General features: G+C 35.8%; 1 protein-coding gene across 1 annotated transcript in view; it reads right to left on the bottom strand.

The window, feature by feature from the left end:
- LOC135078699 (sialin) overlaps window positions 1-22,493 on the bottom strand; it is a 54,841-nt gene that overhangs the window by 14,952 nt on the left and 17,396 nt on the right. The window contains exons 5-8 of the mRNA XM_063973245.1: window positions 21,990-22,192; window positions 16,325-16,411; window positions 12,974-13,107; window positions 10,246-10,395 (exon numbers count right to left, since the gene is read on the bottom strand). Coding sequence (XP_063829315.1) covers window positions 10,246-10,395; window positions 12,974-13,107; window positions 16,325-16,411; window positions 21,990-22,192 — 574 coding nt within the window. The remainder of the gene's footprint in view (window positions 1-10,245; window positions 10,396-12,973; window positions 13,108-16,324; window positions 16,412-21,989; window positions 22,193-22,493) is intronic.

Here is a 22,493-nt window from a genome sequence, read left to right as displayed (position 1 = left end):
AACTTGGGAAAATCGATAACGGGACAATTCGTTAACTGGGTTTTTAATTGCATTCAAATGGAAGGAAAGTACCTACCTACCTATATGTCAAATTGAAAGCGTTTGCTATAAATGCTAAGTAACATTTATTTATAGGTACAGTCAACAGCACATTAGACGATCCTACATTTTTGTTCCAAAATAGCACTTCGTACAACAACACAAGATGTAACATGTTTAGGATTAAATATGCTGTCTGTACCATAACATGACACATGCCATCAGACGTTACGACCGATACGAGGTCAGCAACGTGCTTTGCCATTACTGATACGATTCCTTGGAAACGGATGCGAGCAGAATTCAGCTAGATCGTTATTTTTATTGCTGTCAAATTGAATACTGAGTCAGTCAAGACTATCAAGTTATCAACCTCATAAATAACCGAAATGAAAATTAAATTGCAAAAGGTCAAAAAAGCGCCCCCCTAACGATTCGCGAGGTCGAAGAAGTCTTTTTTAAAGATTGGCAAAGTGCAGGTTTAGATGAATTCAATGTTATAAGTATTATAAACTTGACTTTGTAAAATACGTCAAGGAAAGAGAAACCCCGTGTTATTGTAGTAATGTCTTTTGTGTTTACTGAGAATAAGAGACTTGACAAGTTTCCGTGGACAAGCGGAAGAAATGTGCGCGGAGATTCCGGTTCTCTGTTCCGTGATAATTAATCAAAATTAATCATATTTACACGACAATTTGTCGTACGAGTGCAAGGAAACTTTAATCTTAAAGTTAACTATCTAACATACTTCTACTGCAATTGACGGTTACCTCGAATAGGATAATTTACCTAATTTCTTTAAATTTACAAATAAATACCTAGTTTCTATATTTCTAGTAATTCATAGCTACAAATACCTACACAATTTGTGCAAATTCGTATGTTATTTAAACTAAGTTTTTGACAAGCCTTGTACAAGTTCAAAGTCGAGGCCTCTCCATAAGCTACATATTGTCTTAGTAGAAACAGAAGACTGTCACTCACTCGACAACAACCCACTCACTCATTCCACTGATTTACCACATGAATGCCTCGCAATTAATTAGGTATTCTGGCGGTTCTTTTGTTTTCCTTGTCGTAATTCATCGATGTCTGTTTCAATGAAATATGCAAGAAAGGTCCTTTCAAAGGACTTTTCTTCTTCCAAATTCACTACACGCCTTCTACAACCTTCGAATTGCAATAAATCAAATGTTACCAAGGCCGGCTCAGCACGAAATAATTGCTAAGTGCGCACTGACAGCAGTAAAGGGCTTCTGCATGCTTAATAGGATTCATTGTGCTTCAAGGTCAGCATTATAATTGGCACATGGTCTTAGTATTCGTTATTCATTACATAAGTTTTGGGGGCGGGAGATGTTTAGTCAATGCGTCACTTCCTGCGACTGGCAGACAGTAACTTTATCTTATTTTTTTACTAAGATTACCTGAGCTGCTGCATACCATGATATTAGAAACCCTTTTACATCTGAACCGCAGAATTTCCAAAAAAACACCTCTATTCTCAAAGAATATTTATCATTTCTACGAAATCATTTGTGAGCATTAGCATAATCTCTTGACATATTGCTTATGATGAAACATAATTCCTCTATGGTATTAATGTCTGAATGGGCAGTCAATTCGTAAATTGCGCCCTGCGACCTGAATCGTTTATGAGCAGCTTCCTCCACTTGTGCAAGTTGGTTTGGACCAGTTTGGGATGGTGCGAGTGTTGCATTGTGAGCCGGATGAGGAGCGTCTTGGTAGGGAAAGGATGCAGTAGTTCCGTCATTTTTTCTGCAGAACAAAGCAGGTATTTGACCGCAAACGCACCTGATGTCAAGTAAGATGCAGTCTAGGATGATTGGTAGTTGAGAAGACTTGGCGACTTACCTGGGCCAATAGAAGTTGAAATATTTTATAAGGGGCAAGGGGGTATCGTTACTGAACCGTTGCAGTGTTCTCAAGATTACTTATACTTTGCCATCAAGGAGCTCAATGTACCTGGGGGTGTGTCCGCAATATTGCTTGCCCATTGGCGCTGACAATACCTACTGCAATTTACGTTGTATAATCATAAATAACTGAGCTGTTTTCTCTAGGTATTGTCACTAATATGTAGTAGTAACACATTGTTTTTTTTTTTTTTTTTTTTTTTTTTATCCACAACGAGGAAGCTCTTGGCCTGTATCTCACCTGATGGTAAGTGACGATCAGGCCGAAGGTGGAAGCGAGCTTCACCCGGAATCCTCAACACATTGTGGTTAACCATTTGCGGTTAAAATAGGACATTAACAATGTTTTTCCTTCTCAGAGATTCCTTTGTAGTATAGTACACAGTATTAGACGGATTCGACGGATTAGCAAGCTGAAGTGGCAATGGGCAGGGCACATAGTACGCAGAACTGACGGCCGATGGGGCAGAAAGGTTCTGGAATGGAGGCCGCGTACCGGAAAACGCAGCGTGGGACGTCCACCTACAAGGTGGACCGACGACATCGTAAGGGTGGCAGGGAAGCGCTGGACGCAGGCCGCTACCAATCGATCAACATGGAAAGCATTGGGGGAGGCCTATGTTCAGCAGTGGACGTCCTATGGCTGAAATGATGATGATGATGATGATAGTACACAGTCGCCACATTTCGCCATATTAAACTAGCGTGTTGTTGATTGTACCTACTAAGGCTATGGAAAAGTCGCCTAGCGACGGACCGTAAAGCAGTGTTGCCAACAGCTACCAAAGGCTCGTAGCTAGGAATTTAACAGAAAGTAGCTAGATTGAGTATTTTTTTCTCCCTAAAAAGTAGCTAGAAGTAGCTGAATTCAGAAGTAAATAAAATACTAAAGAAATAAACACTGCAGTTAATAAATCAGCTATAAACTTTAATCAACTTAACTTTAATACTGTGACTACTTAATTAACAAATAAAAGAAGACAATATTTTGATTATCTACCGAATATTATAATTATCTAATATCCCATTTTGTCAACTAGGTACGGCTTTAGGAAAAACGTAATTGTGACAGCACTGGCCGCTTTTCCTGAGCGAATCTTTTATGCATAAAATAGAATTCAGAGTTATTAAACTCATTCTATTCCTCTGTTTATTTTTTATTAATTCATTTGGGAGAACAATCTTTCTACCTCAGCATTTGAATGCGGAAGTGAAAGACATGCTATAGCGAGTTACAAATACTTTTTAAAAATTTATCATAATCAATAGTTGCTAGAAAAAGTAGCTAAAAAATTTAGCTACAAGTAAAAAAAAATTGTAGCTGCCTGACATCAAAAAGTTGCTAAATCTAGCTATAAAGTAGCTAAGTTGGCAACACTGCCGTAAAGATACGTTCAGGCGATAGCACGTTAAGCTAAACACTGGTATCTTATGTAGTTGTAATAGAAGTTATTTTGCAATAACAATGTATAGTCTCATGTGTGTTGTCTGTGCCTATAAAGCGGCGGGCGCGCACGTTTTATTGCGTCTGGATGGGCAGAAAAATGCATTATATGTAATTAAGGTCGACTAGGACGGACGAGCGTCAAGTTTTATTACACTTTTATAGGGGATGAGCTTAGGCGGGTACCTACATCGATTGTTATCATGAAACTTGTAAGGAAAATTATATTTATAGCAGAACACATTTTATTAGTTTAATCTACCTACCTAACATTCCACAAATTATTTTCCACATTCCATAAACTAATTCTTAAAGGTATTAGGAACTTCAAATCTAATATAGCTCTTTCTCCTTTTTGTTTTTTATATGCTTTTGAATTATCTTTTTTATCAGTAGACTTTTGCTGTTTGGTTAACCCATAAAAAGTGCCTAGTTTTTAAAATTGATAAAAAAATGCAAGATCGCGCATTTCAAATACTGTACTAGCGATGACCTTCCTTTACAAAACGATTACAATAGAAACCAAGACGCTTGGTCAGAATACTAAACTAAGGCTGGGTTGTACCATCTTACCTTAGATTAATAAAACCTAGATAGATAGTCAGTGCACGAAAGGTGAGGCAGATTTTAGTAAGCCAGAATGGCTTACTCGTAAACGTCACATGAACTGTCAAAGTGAAAAATTGGTAAACACGTCCGACGACTTTTAATTAATTAACACGGTTTGTGCTGTGAAAGGATGTCTAAATACATCAGAAAAACTAAAGAAAGTGACCAGTGTTACATTTCATAAGTAAGTACTACGATTCGACGCGTATTTTGCTTGAATTTGGCTTTCAAAAATTAAATACGGGAATGATACCAGTAACAAGAAAATTTATTTCCCAATTGTTCGCCGTACAATTACACTTCCTTTTTTATGAAATCGAGACTATTCAGTCGATTTATCTTATTGTAATTAGGTAGGTACTTTGAATTCAATAAATAAGTAAGTACATGATGCGTTTTGTTTTTGTTAGTTATAAAATAATTAAAAACGTATTAAAAATTTCCCTACTTTCGGGAAAATCGCCTTCACTGTCTACACTCCCCAACAAAATTGACACTAATGACATAAGATTTTTGCCTCACTCTTGACGAAGCGTTTGTATGAAGACTATCCATCTAGGTTTTATTAATCTAAGCATCTTACTTTAACTTTGACAAACGTTAAAAATCTGTCAAACTCCATACAAAAAACACTGACTGGTTATCGTTATAGTTACTGCTTAAGTTAGGTGGTGCAACTCAGCTTAAGTGACTAGCCCGATAAGAATCGCTTCTGAAGTGGTCACTGACATTTGTCGTTGATGTGCTGCCAAAGTGCCGATTGTGGTTGTTCGACCTCATGTATGGGCGCGGTCGGTTGTAAAGTAGGGTTCCCAAATTTTTGTACGAGAAATAAAGAATATTTTATCAAGGTTAGGAAAAATCAAACGGCATTGTAGAATTTTTCTTTTTTAGGTTTTTAAAAATATTTTTGTAGCTTGCACACTTAGGCTGAGTTGCACCACCTAATTTTGAAGATAACCGGTGTTTTTTGTATGGAGTTTGACAGATTTTTGACGTTTGTCAAAGTTAAAGTAAGATGGTGCAACTCAGCCTTAAACAATTTAAAGTTTGTGCAATTTGTCAATCATAGCTTCATAGTCATAAAAACAGAAACAGAAAAATATTTTTTTTTTAATGAATTTGGGAAGTGGGAGCCCTAGTTTTAAGTGTACCTAAGTATGCGCTTGCGATCGTGTATTGCAAAAAAAACAGCGATTAGTAATCTGGTTGACAGGGTGACAAAGTATTTTTAAGTCTAATGTTTTTAAGAGGTTCGCAAGGTTCGAGTTTAACAAAAAGTATTGAACATGAATACAATTTTATTCAGTGCATTTCAGATGCCAGTCAATAAAATTAAATACAGTTTAAATTTTTCAACTAAATCAATTCTGACCTCAGATTTAAAGTAAGTAAATAAATTATTTTATTATCCATTTATGATTTTTAAATGTTAATTAAATCGTCGCCACTCGTAGTAATTCATTATAAAAATCTTTAAATTGTAAATAAATATGCACATTAATCTGTAAAATAAAATAAAACTTCGACTGTACTAATATTTGTTCAGCCTCGTTTGTCGGACGCATGTGCGAGCGATCATAAACTCGCGATTGAGTGTTGCAAAAAACCCGTTGCTAAGCTATGGTTCTAGAAGCCAGTTAGGGTAACTAAATATTTCTATTTTCAGGGATTTTATTTCTGCCTAAACATTCTTATATCACAACTGTCGGCTGTCGGTGACTGTACTCGAAAAGTTGTTTAGCCTTGTATCGGGCACAGGCGCCGCGCCGATAAGCAGTAAACTTGTGATTCAGCTTGTTGCAAAAAACGTGGCCGCTATACCATGTTTATGAAGACGCTAGAGCGACCAAACATTTTTATTTTAAGAAGACCGGTCGTTTTTAATTTTTTTAAATTATTTATCTGATATTTTTTTCTAATTACAGCGCAAATGCTTATTGCATTATTTATAAATATTTCCCGTTCGTTTTCTGTATTTACGAATTTGACAGTCGCTTTCGTTCATAGTGATATCATCCTTTGTGTTAGTGTGAGAGGGATGGATAGATATGGACTACATTATTTGGATTACCACAACTATTGTTATAGCCATTTCCTCTGTTTATGTAGGTACATTGAGGATTTCCTTGCCTAAAGTGAACTAAAAAGTGCTCACCAAGACCTGTTTCAACCAGCTTCTCTGCGCCGCTGAGTGAGCGTGGCCTTGGTCATTTCTCATAACAGTTGTTATCAATGTTATTTATACTTTTTGCGTTATACCTACTTGCAACTTCAAATTCAAAATTATTTATTGTGAATCACAATACTCACAATGGTGCCGAAAGAAAAAAACATATTTTTAAGCATTATTGTTGTGTCTTTGCGTAAACTAGCTTAATTTATCTACGGTTTGACTTATCAATATAACTACATGTCACCATAACAATATTTAGGATACCAGGGGGAACCGATAGGAGCTTACAAGTACGAGTATATCGCTATAAATCATAAAACGCTCACAAAGTTGAGGATTGGAATACCGCAACCTTGCAATATTTTTTCTTATTTTCGATAAAGGGGCCTAAACGATATAAAACGATATAAAAGAATTTACGCTAATCGTATAGAGATTAGGTATTCTTGTGTTAAGTAGGTAGGTACACAATTTATTTATTGAGATTGGTATTTTGCGCTTCATACTTTTTCTGGTTCAGTTTTTGTGGTACTAGTAGTTTCTAACCGAAAAAGTTCAGAATTAGAGAGTTTCACAGATTTATCATCTCTGCAAAAAACATAATGTAACATTTTATTTTTAATTAATAAATTTTATGCATTAACGAACACTGAGATGATTATCTTAATAGCATTGATTTTATTTGAGATACCTATTTTGACAAGCTGCTTATAATCACGAACATCGCAATGCAACAAAAATGGGTTGCCAAGCGAAAGTTTAGCTAAGCCTGCACAGCGCGCACGCAACATTGTACGCCTCGTAGATTCATGTTCTTAGCAATAATTATAATTACATTAGTATGATTTGATATTCTACCATTATTCTATGGACGATTGAAAAGGATATTGTATTAGAAAATATAGGATTAAGAAATATTATTTTTATTTTTACAAAAGTAAGCATCTAGAAGTGGTAACTCACATTAATTTTATTTATTTTTGACTTTTATTTGGACAAAATTAAATGGTAGGTACATCAACTACACAAAGGCTAACAATTCGAATAACAATTTCTTTGGAATGAAATACTGCAGCCTTTTTTAAATAAAATTTATATCACAATAATTAAAACAATATTTTGTACTTATTATGCAAAAAAATACTGGCATGCAGAATATCAACCGAGGTGTGGCAACCTGCTCACCTGCTATAAAACCTGAGGCAGTCCAGTAGTGGCTGATGCAATAGGGTAAGAGACTTGCGTTATGCTTGTTTATCCTTTCAGGGACAAAGCGAAATGAGACCTAACACACCAAGATAGAGATGCAAATCTCTTTTACATGTCCAAGATTAAGTAATAACGTTTCACAAAGTTAACTTTCGAATTTTATCGCCACAAAAATCAACATAAATTGTTTGAATTTGTTAATATCGTGCTACAGCTCAAAAGATAAAATGGTTTTTGGACGAAATAGGTTTTTCAAAGCAACTTAGTTTAAAATCCACTTTCAATTAAATGCTTTATTACAATAATCAGGAAAACCTGTTGAGTGAAATAATGAGACATTTTACATAAAGCCTCTTTATAAGCTTTGGACGATTTGTAAGAACTAATTAATAAGTTGTTTTAAAATAAAGAAGATATTTGATTTTGAATAAAAATAAAAAACATTTACTAGATCACGAATAAAGTACCCACAGATTGCAAATAAAAAAACAGGTAGGTAAGTAAGGGTTATTATAAGATTAAGCTATCTTAACATCACTCTATGGAGAACATTTTAATTATAACGAATATTAACTTCAAAATAATGAATTTATTGTATCAGTGAGATCTATATCTATTAGATCAAGTTGGTCACTCTAATAGAAATTCAAATATATTCTAATGTATTACAGACAAGGACAAAGCAAACCAGACATATCTGGATATATCCAGTGTGTCGAAGGCGAATACTGGTATTAGACACCGGGCACTTTAATTTATTCTCTTGGATTCATTTAGGTGCTACGTATGTTTTAATTTTAGATTATTCTATTTTTATGAGCATCATGGGTTAGATGAGTTCAAAATTGTATATAGGTAGGTACTAGACTGTGACTATGTTATGAATATAATAAAATTATAAATCTACATTATAGAAGTTCAAAGAACTAAGATCATAGTACATGTATTGTGTTTAACATTAATCAATGCTATCGATAAACAATACCCTTCCAAGTATTATTTTACGGACAGGACGCGCATGCGCGGATACACGTGTAGCAATAAAGATCACGTATTAGCATCTACGTAGCTGTCGAAGGAACCTAACTAATTGGTAACGTTGTAAAGTGAACAGACGTATTGCTATTATTGTCGAGTTTGAAAAATAAATAAGGAAAACTATTCACACGTAATGAAGTAAGAACAATGTCAAATTAAAATTGACATTCACTTAAACTTTTTATTAGTACTGGAATGTTTTTTCTTCACACTGCAAAAACTGTTAGTTTTATCAGACCCTGGTTCATTATATCATTGAATTTCAATTATTAATCTGATAATTAACTTACATACGTATCGAAGAATTTGTATCCTTAGTAATACTACTATAATTTATGGTAGGGATTTTCTTACCTCAAAGAATATCCTAGTACCTCGATATAATGTACAATTTTTAAGAATAAAATAGTTCTAATTTATTATCATGTTTCTCTACTACCCGCAATTATCTAGTTCGTATATCCGTTGCTATCCATTTTGAATATCTGTAAAAATTACTAACACTTCTACGTGCCAAAACCTACTATGAGTCTTGTACGTCGAAGAATATAAATTGACCTATAAGAAACTTCGAAAGCTTTCAACATAATAGCATCATTCGCAACGGAAGTCAAGTCAAGCCAGTGGCGACGCCACGCAACGATACCGAAGCGTGAAAGGTACGAGACGGCGACGCGCCGTGGTATACGTTGTGAAGTCACCTGTTAGGTTCTACCACGACCACGGCCCGTGATTAATTGATTATTATTATAAGAGTCTTGTCAGCGGTGAATAACCTACCCATATGCCTTGAATTATTAATAACCGGATTGACCACATTAGTCAAAAGAACAACTTGCTTTTTTATCGACAGAAACCTAATTGAAATGTAATAAAAATACTAACAAGCATTAAGAAACAATAATAATTAGGCATAGCTAAATAACAGTGCATCTGAGCCTAACTTTCTAAATAGTCATTTGGTCACCCTACTCTCGTGCAAGCCGTCTAAATTCGCGCGACGACATGAGCCTTATTGCGTTGCAATTAGGGTTGCAATAAACGCTGACGCGAATTGTGTCAGAGCGCAAGTGTTATAATTTTTTATCTCTTCCGGAGCCGGTCTATGAATGAATTCGATAAAGTTACTACGATAATGTATCACAGTTTACTACCGATATTGACAAGTTGAATCGAGAGTAGCGGTACGACACTTTCCCTCCATTTTTAGAGCACTTATCAACATGCTGGCAAAAAATCTGACAAACTGTCCATGTGATTGAATGAGATCAACAAATTGGGCCGAAAATAGATTTGAATATTAATGTGGATTATTTTTAAAGCATGAGTGGAACGGCCGTTATTTTTTTCTAAGCAAATGCAAACTTTAAAACTATTTTTATATCGCTTACACACTTCACAACCTGTTTTATGAATTCACTGTGTCGAATTTAAATAATCTTGTACAGGAAATGTGTCACTTTAGTAACCATACAACAAAAATATTTACGATGTCTATTTTTGGAAATTATGATTATCTCTTCAGGCTAAAAACCCACATCAATTGTTTTTTTTATTATTAAGTTTAATTTAAAATACAATCTTGAAAATCATTTGGTATACAAGTTGTCTTCTTTTGCTTAAAATAGAAAATGAAAATCTATGCTCAACGATACCATAGGAAATGGTGACGGTAAATAACCCAAAATCTCTTGTAAAAATAAAATACATAATACTAATACAAGCTCCTCGTATAACGTGATAACATTAACCCCTAAAAATTCTCTATTTAAAAACTAAAAAAAATTACTCACGTGCTTTATGTTGAAATGCAGGATGCTCTCGATGTAGGTAGGCAGCTGGTTGACCACGGTGAAGTATCCGAACACCGAGGCGCCGTGAGTGATTATGATGGCCCACACCGGCGCTGACAGTATCAGACTCTTCCAGGGGACTGGCATGTGCTGGTGAACAATAATAATTATAATAAATTATCATTGAGAACTCATCATGAATCGAATGTACCTACTACTACTATTTCTATTTATTTATATTAACCGGCAGACAGTGGTGACTGAGTTTGTTGCGGCGCTTCTTCTCAGCACTTGCCAAATGTTGGTCTCGAAGCGCTGGTAGGGTAAAAAGATTATGAGACATGTAGAGGCTCCTTAAGAGCAAAATGACGATTAGTAAGAACTATTTATTAGTCTAAACAAATAAAGAAATTTCGACTTTTGACTTTTTTTTGACATCATCACAACTATGGTTAAACAACCATTCGTAACAACACGAACTAAGTGCTATGCGACAGATGGAGAAGGGGATTTTTTTAAATGAAATCAATATAAATTTCATGTCAAGCGCTTGTATTTTTATTAGGTACAGTCGGCATACTAAAATATTTAAAACTGCAACTGAAAATTAGAATTTCCCTATACAGTCTCGACAGGTCTATAACAATAATATTACTTAGAACATAATTTACTAAATAATTGCTATAATTTTCTTCTTATATGAATTCACGAATCCACAATAGTAATTGCAAGAATCATGTGGATCTAGCAATCACTCGCATTGGATAGACACGTGACGAATTCTGTTCCAATAATTCGAGCCAACGGATTACTAAATTATTAGAATGACAACGATATTTCATACAAAGTGTTAAGAGAATTAAAAAAAACTTAATTGCTTTTAATCTCAATGAGCACAAATGAACATGACATGAATATTTTTTTCTAACTAAAAGTTAAAAAGGACAAATTATGAAATCAATGTAACTATTGCAATAGACTACTTAATTATGTATTAACGCAAATTGTACCAGTTTTACATGTTGTTTATAAACGTATATATTTATTTATCTAGTAGTTACAGCAACAGAAGTGATAAAATTCATTTCCTCCTTGCAAGGTGAATCCAGCCATAACCATAAAGTATTCCTGACCAACGGCAATAATGTCTTTATTTATGCAAATTAAATTAATATTTCATTGATAAGGTACTAAATGCCATTGTGGACTGTCCCGTAGCGTATTGGACTAGGAAAAATATCGTCATCCTACAATGTAGCACCGTTACTAATAATTAACCCTTACTTTGCAATAAAAAAATATGGCCTAAAGTGCTATCGTTGTACATAGTGAATTTAAATCCTAATAGAGCTTAACCATCATAGTCCAACCTTCACCCATGTTATGTTACTGGCTGTATTCCATAGATTTACAGAGTTCATCATCATCATCATTTCAGCTACAGGACGTCCACTGGTGAACATGGGCCTCCCCCAATGACTTCCACATTCGCACAGTTGGTAGCGACCTGCATCCAGCGCCTTCCTGCTACCTATCAGGTCGTCGGTACCTTTACAGGAGTTGCAGTGGGATAAACTTCAAAACTACCTTCTCAATTACTCAAAATTTCTATAAACAACCTTCAATTTGTTTTGCAAAACGCAAGATGCGCCTGCGACCTCATTTCGCAACCCATCAAGAACGCGATTTCTTTTTGAATTCGAAGCTTTTGGCAGCGTCTTCAAGGTGATAAGATGTTTATGCGTGTGGTGCAGTCGCTAGCGAAACATGCAAATCATTTTCCGAATAAAAATATTTTGATTATTGCTTTTATGTGTTGTTTATTTTAATTTTAAAGTTGTCTGTGGTAGCACAGACAACTTTGGACATAAATTACCAATTAGTATTGAATAAAACACAACTTAAGTAACTCAGAATGAGTCGATGCCCTTTTACAAAATCAAATTCAACTATTCAAGCAACAGGATGTACGTACCTACTTAACCTACATGCTTGTTACTAAAGTACTTAGATAATTACTTCTAAATACATTTTATAGTCCATCGGTTAAGTAAGTATGGTTACGATTTTTAACATTAACATCATTAGAACGAGAAGAAAAACACCTGGGAACAATACAGCCTTGGATGTGTACAGATTTTGGCGAAAAATTGGCGTCATAATTTCTATTTGCGATACAAAATCGGTAGGAGAATATATTTTTTACAACTCCAAAGTTAATTAGATACTCATATAAATATCGTTATTATTTTTTATTGATAATATTGATAAGTGTATTATTTCATAAAATATGGTGATTTTCACGACTTTCTCACTCAAATTTGATTGAACAGCTGTGCAATTTCGGTTATTTGATATAACAAAGAAAATGCTTATTGTTAACGTTTCCCCTATCTGACGTTTTCGTGAGAAGAATACCGTGTTGCTAATTGCTTAGTACAGACGACAGTACATAAGTAAACACTTGCGTATGCTATTTTTCTACAAAATTTTAGAAAGAAAGAAAGAAAATACATTTACTTGGCACACTAAAAACAGCAAATTACAGAACGTTAAAAGTGTCGTGCCAAATATAAGCGTAGCACCGTCCACGGCGCAGTCTTATGTGCTGTTACCGACTGTAAAGACGGTCATCATTTTTGAATAAAAACCCATTCCCCCGGTCCTATACAAAGGTGCCAAAGGTCCATGACCTACATGGACGTACTAACTGACTCTTATGACTCACCCCTTTAGTGTTGTTGTCCTGTGGCAGCGCCTTCATGAGGAAGTTCCTCTCAGCCTCCGAGATGCGAGGGTGCTGCGCGGGAGTGTCGTAGACCACCGCGAACCAGGCCACAGACCACATCAAGCCGATTATTCCTGTGGGAGATTATTCAATATTATCTTCAGAGAAAACCATTTAAGAATACTTCAAAGGCAGTCTCTAGATCAGCGTCTTCCACTCCTCGATTTTTGCTAATCTAATTACCTTTTAAGTTTCGAACAGTATGGAATGGATCCCTGTAAAAGTGGGTACTATGGCACAGAATGGGTAAAATCGAACTTCTTTTAATATTCGTTTTCAGCCAAATGACTTCCACTGCTGGACAAAGGCCTCCCCCAAGGTTTTCCACAATGAACGGTCCTGCGCTGCCCGCATCCAGGCTCTTCCCGCGACCTTCACCAGATCGTCGGTCCACCTAGTAGGAGGCCTGCCCACGCTACGTCTTCCAGCCCGTGGTCGCCACTCGAGAACTTTCCTGCCCCAACGGCCATCGTCTCTACGAGCTATGTGCCCCGCCCACTGCCACTTGATTTTAGCAATTCTGCGAGCTATATCGGTTACTTTGGTTCTCCTGCGGATCTCCTCATTTCTGATTCGATCACGCAGGGAAACTCCGAGCATAGCCCGCTCCATCGCCCTTTGGGTGACCTTGAGCCTTCTTATGAGGCCCATAGTAAGCGACCACGTCTCAGCTCCGTATACCATCACTGGCAACACACATTGGTCGAATACTTTCGACTTGAGACACTGCGGTATTTCGGACGTGAGTATATGGCGAAGCTTCCCGAACGCTGCCCATCCGAGTTGGATTCGACGATTGACCTCTTTCTCGAAGTTGGATCTACCTAACTGGACTGTTTGTCCCAGGTATACATAATTGTCAACAACTTCGAGTGTAGAGTCTCCAACCTTCAGAGGAGTGGGTGCAACACGGACATTAGACATGATTTTTGTCTTGTCCATGTTCATTCTGAGGCCCACTTGTTGAGAGGCTCTACTGAGGCCATCGAGCATTGTGCCTAGATCCTTCAAGGTCTCAGCCATGACTACGATATCGTCCGCGAATCGAAGGTGGGTGGTGTACTCGCCGTTGATATTTATGCCAAATCCGTTCCAGTCCAGAAGCTTGAAGACATCTTCCAGGGCGGTGGTAAACAGTTTTGGAGATATGACGTCTCCCTGTCTTACCCCTCGCTGCAACTGGATAGGTTTCGAGTCCCGATCCTGGAGGCGGACCGACATTGTGGCGTTTTTGTACAAACCCCTCAAATATTAATATTATCATCATTAAATTAAAACAGACAGGCATACCAATAAATGACATGTGAAACATTCTCGAATAAATCATTATTTTACTTAGGTCTATATCCACACTAAGTAGGTAATAATTAGGCATATAATAATTTGCAAACGTTGACAGGAAACATGAAAATTTGACAGCGGAATACCGGAAAGGCATTATCATGTCTTGTCCAAGATCCAAAGGTCGACATGAGATTGACAGCATAATCGAGGATTCAGGATAATATTGTGGTAGTAGCTAATAACGTGATTGTTAGGAACCCTGCAGGCATGGCCTACAAATTAAGATATACAACACAATGTCATGCCAAGATTGCCAATCGTGGAAGTAAACGCGCAGTGAAGAACAACAACACAAGGATATTTCTATCAGAAGATGGAGAACAATTTGTGGAGAATCGGTCTCACGGTTGTGTTTCAAGAGGTCTTAAGTCCATCAGCTACTGACATGATGGTCAATATTTATACAGTGTGAGTCACGTTAAAGTGTACATATGAAAATAGATGAAACTAGACCTATATTTATCGACAAAAAAGAGGTCAAAAAATTTTTGAGATTTTTTTTTAATTTTTTATAGAATTTTTTTTCTTCCAATTACTTATTGTAAACAAAACGTAATAACTTTTAAACTAAGCGGTATATCCTGATAAAATAAAAACAGTAATAATGCTAAATAACAGACGATACCGAAAAAATACATAAAATACCCAGAAAATGCCAACAAATAATAAAAAATGATACTTTTTGAAAAACATCTGCTTAAAAATTCGTATTTTTTTGGTTATTTGATAAATTTCTCAAAAAAATGCCCCTATAACAAGTGGTTTTTATTACTTTGTATTATTCTCTATCGTATTATCTTTGTTAAACCAAAAATCGCATGTCTCTATCCTTATCACAACATTTGCTATGATCGTTTGAACAAAGGCCTGCCACAACATTATTCTCCGCTACAGGTAGAGACAATTTTAATTGTAACTAAAATGCTTATTTTACTTCGAAATCTTTTGTTTTTATTTGAAATCTAACTTGTCTTTATCAAAATTACAAATCTAGAGCCAGTTTCAGTTTCGTTGTTAACGAAGCGTTGAATGGCGCGCCCGGAGAGGCTTAGTTCAAACGATCATTGCAAACGTTGTGATAGGGATAAAGACATGCGATTTTTGGTTTTACGAAGGTAATACGATAGAGAATAAATACAAAGTAATAAAAACCCCCGGTTATAGGGGCATTTTTTGGAGAAATTTATCAAATAACCAAAAAAACACGAATTTTTAAGCAGATTTTTTTCAAAAAGTATAATTTTTTATTATTTGTTGGCCTTTTTTGTGTATCTTATGTATTTTTTTAGTATCGCCAGTTATTTAGCATTATTACTGTTTTTATTTTATCAGGATATACCGCTTAGTTTAAAAGTTATTACGTTTTCTTTACAATAAGTAATTGGAAGAAAAAAAATTCTATAATTTTTTTAAAAAAAATCTCAAAAAATTTTTGACCTCTTTTTTGTCGATAATAATAGCTCTAGTTTCATCTATTTTCGTATGTACACTTTAACGTGACTCACACTGTATTAGAGAAGATGTCTCATAAATAAGTGCACAGTACACTCGCACTAATGTATCTGAAATGATCTCTTGGCGTGCCTCAGACCTGATCCTTATCAATCTAGCCAAAATGAGTGAGATCACATCAAGAATGCTATTAGCATCGCAAATTCTCTCACAAAATCCTGAAGGTCGCGACGCTACGTATTAGTTGAATCCCTACGTCATAACTTTGTTTTGCCAAAAAGAAATTAATTTTGTTATGGTTGTAACTAGGCAACAACATGAAATTCATGTCTGTATAATCATAACTATTTTGATCCTGCTGATATTAAATAATAGCTTCGATGTGCGATAAAGCGCTCAATCAAAACTGAGTTTCATCATTTCATGGGCAGCTTCATCTCACATTATTGTCTCAAAGCAGAGTTGAAGTTTAAGTAAAAACAATAACATCCTTACCAGTGAAGTAGAAGGCAGATTCCCAGCCAAAGTGTGCGATGAGAAAACCGCAGATCGGCATAGTAATAGCGGCTCCCAGGGACGATGCTGCAACAAAAATAATTTATAACACGTAATACTTGAAATTATAACAATTTAGACTGGAAACCACTTAGGTAATCGACGCGAAAATGTTCAAGAATGTTGGCTTAAGGCCTTATTCATCTACAACAGCGGTACTCATTTATCCTACCACAATTTAGTTAAGAAACCTAGGGCTGTTACCTACGTAAAGCTCATTTATTTACTTAGGTGTTATAACAATCCCACCAAAAATTTTTCATGTAAAATGTTGCCAAGACCATTGACATTGACCATTGACCATTTGACTCGCATTGTGAAAAAGTTATCAAATTTCATGCTTCACTTCCTAACTTCACAAACTCTACACCATAGCACAGACTAAGGACCTACAAAATATTTGGCATGGCCAATGAGATTTTGATTTAGCTATCTACTAATAAATAAGCAATATTTGCCGAATGAGATCTGAGGACTAAGGGTTAAATACATATTACTGTCTTTAAAAATCTTACTTTTCCTGGCAATCAATACAAAACGACATTTTTTGGGTAATGTGAACATTTCTGCATTGTCGGCATTTACCCACTTTAGTAGCTATAGGTACCTAATTGTTGTAACTGCCAACGTAACTATAGGGAGTTGCAATCTTGCAATGAAACTAAAGATCTACTTATGTTGTGCTTTAGTGCATTGGATACACAATTAATTAATTCTAAAATACTGCAACGCCGGTTGGCACGAGTTACGAGTATAATCGCGTGCGCTGGCTATGGTCGTGAACTTGGCAACGCGCGCCCGCTGCTCACGTGTCTTGCCAATCCCCCAGATGCCGTCACACAAACATGGTATTGGTATTCAGAGATTCGTTCAGATCTTAAGACAATCTGCATTTTGCATCAGCTCCCCGATAGTTGAAGATAAAATTAACTGGCCCAAAACAATGGGTGGAAGTTTCGTGCCAGAAAGTATCCATGCAGTAGCTTGATAAAAAAAACTCAATTTAGGTACCTATGTACTTATAGTCTTTGATTACAATACAACCTCACCCAGCAGGTGATTAGGTTGATGGAGCGAGGTTGCCCAGAAGGTGCTTGTTCATAGCTTGAAGAGTTTGGGAAAACGGATGATAGAAAATTCTGTGCTATTTTTTACAATGCTCATGTAAGAAATATCTAAAAGGTCTACGTACTTATAACATACCTACCTACGAAGAATGAAATTAGCACTTATTGTAGGTACAATAATGTCGCAAAATGTAAACAAACAAACATATTCCTACATCATCATAGGTGACTGCAACAAAACAATAGGAATGTTAACAGAAAAGTAGGTATATAAATCTTCTTATTTTGCACTAATAGAAAAAGACCATCAAATAAGGTACACTTACTGACTGAGAAATAAAGGTCCTTGAGAACTATGCGTTTATCTATTACATTCCATTGATGATGACAACGCAGTAAATGGTCGCTGTCAGCCAGTCTATACTCAATGCAAGGCAATAATTTGCATGCCCTATGGTTAATCTGTACATAATGAGGTCGGTAGGTAGGTATTACACATGCCCACACACCATTCAATGACCCACAAACAGATATGACGTCATCGCGAAATGAAACAAGTGAATGATGATTAATTTAATATTACAAAGTAGGTAGGAGGTTTTGTACTGAGATTGACAATGTTAATGACAATAAGTACAAACAAAAACTTTATTAATTACGAGTCAAACTCGGCTTGCTGTGCACTAATAATAGATACAAATAACTATTGTTGGTAAATTGTAAACCTTTATGGAAACTTACAAACGCTAAAGATTTCCTTTACTAGACCTATTTGCAGAAGACGAAATCATAACAAATTCTAACAAAGTAATAAACCGTCCGTCCTCACTCGTAGGAAAGTTCCTAGCGCGTTTTAGGTCAACGCATTCGTGACGCAAAATCGTCCGCCACTCCGCTAATGTTGACACAAATACTTGAATCCGTAATAAAATCAATTTAGCACAGTAATGTTCCGTTCGTTCCTAAAATTCCTACTTTTTAAATATTCTTTATAAATGCATCATTATATAGAGATCAATAAGCTCATCAGCGTATTCTTGGCATAGTAAGTACCTACCTACCCTATAGTAACTTTCTAAATTAAAACTCCCCAAACACAAAAATGTAAACTAGGTAGGTAGGTAAATAGAAAATAACACACCTAACTGTTGTAGTAAGTTATAATAGCATACATACAACAAAAAAATCAATTGAAAAGTCTATAAAAAGTAAAAAAATTATCACCTACGTCAACTAAGCAGAATGAGATCTCACATAATATTTACCGTGTAATTTTGGGACTTATTAGACAGACTTAGCTAACAAAGTACGTCATTACATTGTGTCACAAATCACAAATACGTTACTTGTAAGACTTTTAAATAGTTCAAGGTTTACTCTGAGAACTATGCTATTAATATCGTCAACATTGAAAAAACAGTTGTGGCTATTTCACATAGAAATGATAATGACTTAACTCTGTCCGTTATAGTTTATATCAGTGTTTTTCAACCTGTGGGTCGCGACCCCCTGGGGGGTCGCGAAGCCTCTATAGGAGGGTCGCGAGAGGTCGTAAAAACTACCTCAGTAAAAAAAACCTCAGCATGTTGTATAGATTGAATAATTCGGTCCCTACAACATCTTCGTAAAAGGCATGAGAAAAAGCGAACGGGGTCGGGGGGTCGCAAAAATTTTTTTCATGCTAGGGGGGTCGCGTCATGAAAAAGGTTGAAAAACACTGGTTTATATCATTTCCATTTCAATGCATAATAAACGCGGAAAATATAAAAGACCAGTGACTTTAGCATACTACAATGTAAACGTAATTATGTACATTAAAATACCTATACGGGCTGATTGAATATAACTACAGTTACCAATAACAAGGAATTAAAAAGACATAAAAAGTGCATTATGGACATTATGGTTTTCCTCGAAAATACCTAGACCCAATTGGCTAAGGACGTGACGAAGGGCGTGCGATGTCGTGACAGGATTGCAGCACATTGCAGGAACTTCAAACTGCATTATTTGCATACGTACCGGCCAGAGGTCGCCATTAAAACGTACCTCAATGAAAGGATGTATTTTTCCTATTAAATACACACGTGCGTGAGTGCGGTAATGAGTGGATGATAATCAGTGAATTTTGCAATTTCATGGTGACGCAATTCAAGTAAGTATTTCTAACAAAAAATAACATGGCAAATTAACATTTCATTTGTCTCTAAAATAAGTTTTTTATCTGCTTAAGACTTCAGTATTTAATGATTTCAATGTAAATGATGTCGGTTTTAGTTTTACTAAAACATTGGTTTTATTTATGAACCGTCATAAGAATACCTAATTAATTACCTATGAGCCTATGTACAATCTAAAAGATAATTTACAAACTCCTATAAAAACCAAAAAGAAAACTATGCCGTAAGTAGCTAAAGTATTTCTTACAAATTATGCAATTCACATTGCATAAATTGTGGTGGCCGCCTGGAATAACTATAGTGAAAGTGCGTTAACATCAGCGTCTGCGCTGAAACGGGTTAGGTATTCTAAAACAGATCTTATTACCGGGCTATAAAAATCATGGTGATTGTAAGCGATGAACTTTCGAACTCTTATTTACATGCGCGCGAGCCGATTACATTTCATTCATCGTTAATTAGTTGGTAACGCGACCAGTAGGGTGACAATGGTTACAATTTCCAGAGAGCATTCCAGGAAATACACTATGTACTTAAATCCAAAACCTGATATTTACTCTAATTGTATTAAATTATAAGAATAATATATAAAATGACAGAATACAACACTAATATTTAAATATCTTTGGACAATCTCACACAGCGCCATCTAGCCCCAAAGTAAGCAATTAATATGCTTGTGTTATGGGTGCTAGCTTAACGGATATACTACTTATATACTTTTTTTTTTTTTAAATACATACATATTATACATAGTAACACCCAGACCCGTCACAGAAATTAAAATTCATCATTTCAATTTCTGCCCGGCCGGGAATCGAACCCGGGACCTCTCAGCATAGTAGTCCGTTCTGAACCACTACACCAAACGGCCGACCAATATTATATTATAATCTTAATATTGGATTAAGAATAATATGTACAGGATGTAAGTTAAGCGCGAATGGTCAATTTGCATTTTTCTGAATTTTTTAATGTATTAGTTTAGAACTTTTATTGTTCAGGAAAATGAATTATAAAATTAATATGAGTGGATGATTATCATCTGGTTAAAATTGTTTTGTCTCTTATTATAACTGTGTCATAAGTTCATAACATCTTTAATGGAACGATGTCAATGATAAAACGGGCGAGACAACTATGTAATAAATGACAGGCGCATAAAACAAGAATGCATAAAGAAATAATGCAATAAATGAACAGAGCGTTGTGCTTTACGAAGTTGGCCTTTAACCCGTATCTTTCCTACGCCTGGTTGCACAAACTCTGATATATTATTTTCAATTACGCCAATCCTCAGATAAAATAACACTGATAATTTAGACAAGGAAGCCTGTGTTTCAAAGCGCATGGTTCGCTTTCGATACTCGCAACCTGATTAAATTACGCAAAATGATTTATTTTATGATAACCAGTTCAATGAATCTGTTATTTATAGTTATCGAACTCAATAACAACAATTATGTTACAATCTAGATTGTTAACGACGTAACGAGAATTCCAAGGGAACATAGATGCCTTCTGATTCTGAACGTAAGAAGTACTATCAATCACTGACATAATTTGTGATCTAGGAAATAACATAAATATCTACTTGTGTTATAATTCACCTTGGATTCTCGATTAAATATGTGATAAAGAATAAAGATACATACACATGTATTAATAAAATGAGGAAATCAATACGTATTTTTGCGAATACCAAACGCTGATCAATAATTATAATATATTGGACGATAAAATATGCAAAAATGATTGCCGAGTAATTAAATCCCCTGTAATCTTAACCTTGCGTGTACCGACTGGTTCAGACTTGCCATGATAATAATCACGTGACTACCCGCCCCACACAAAAATAACACTACACCTCATTTCTCGGAACTGGTTAACCGCAGTGCATAGCAACCGTTGCGCAAGGTTAAAACGCGCGGTCAAGTTATATGTACCGGCCAATGGGCGCCCGCCATTGCCGTGACGTCAGCGACCACGCCTGCGCGCGCCTCCGCGCTGCGATAATATCGCTTTCATGCATTGCGAACTGCGAAACGTATACGCAGCAAGCGATAACAATTGAACTGTTTGTGAACAAGCCCTCTTGACGTCGATCGAGAACTGATAGTGAGCCAAAATGTTCACAATAATCTAGAGTCAAGGCAACCGCATTATTAAAACTTATTGCGACTGTGTAATTGGCAATTTGCAAACCAAGAACGACGTCACGTCATCTCTATTGTCTATAAACTTGTTTATGATTCAATGGGCTTTCAATTCGTTTCAATTAAAGGGGTTCATCCGAATACCAAGTTAATATTCAGTAAATTGGTATGAAAAGTAATTTATCATTATTAAAAAACTTACCCATCATGTTGGACATGAATTTAGATCTATCCATGGGGGGGATCCATTTGGAGGCCATTGGGAGTATGGCGGGCCACGTTGCTCCTAGCAAAAAGCCAAGGACTACCCTCACAGCTACTGCCCATCCAAAACCCAAGCTGGCAGCAGTCGGCGTGAAGAGTGTGAGCAAACTTGCGAGCAGCGTACTGTAGCCAAATACTCGCCTGTAGAAGAAAACCCCAGTTTAAAAAAATAATAGTGTTGCAAAAACAGATTTTCGTGGCATTGACAGAAACAATTCCACATTAAGACTTGCATTCTCAATATTAATATTTCAGTCAGTCTAGACACGAGGTTTGATTTGTAAAAAATGAATCTTTTCATCCCATGATAAATGCCTTTTATAATTAACCTTGCACATCTAAGTATGAGTTAGCATTCTTTTACAAAAATATAGGAATTTTGAAGCAAGAATCTCTAAACATTAAAAAGTTGCTGTGAAACTGCTCATATAACTGAAGTAAA

Source organism: Ostrinia nubilalis, chromosome 15 (genome assembly GCF_963855985.1).
Source record: "Ostrinia nubilalis chromosome 15, ilOstNubi1.1, whole genome shotgun sequence".
NCBI classification, from domain to species: domain Eukaryota; kingdom Metazoa; phylum Arthropoda; class Insecta; order Lepidoptera; family Crambidae; genus Ostrinia; species Ostrinia nubilalis.
The sequence above is the reverse complement of the archived record's forward strand: the minus strand, read 5'-3'. Positions and strand labels throughout refer to the sequence as shown.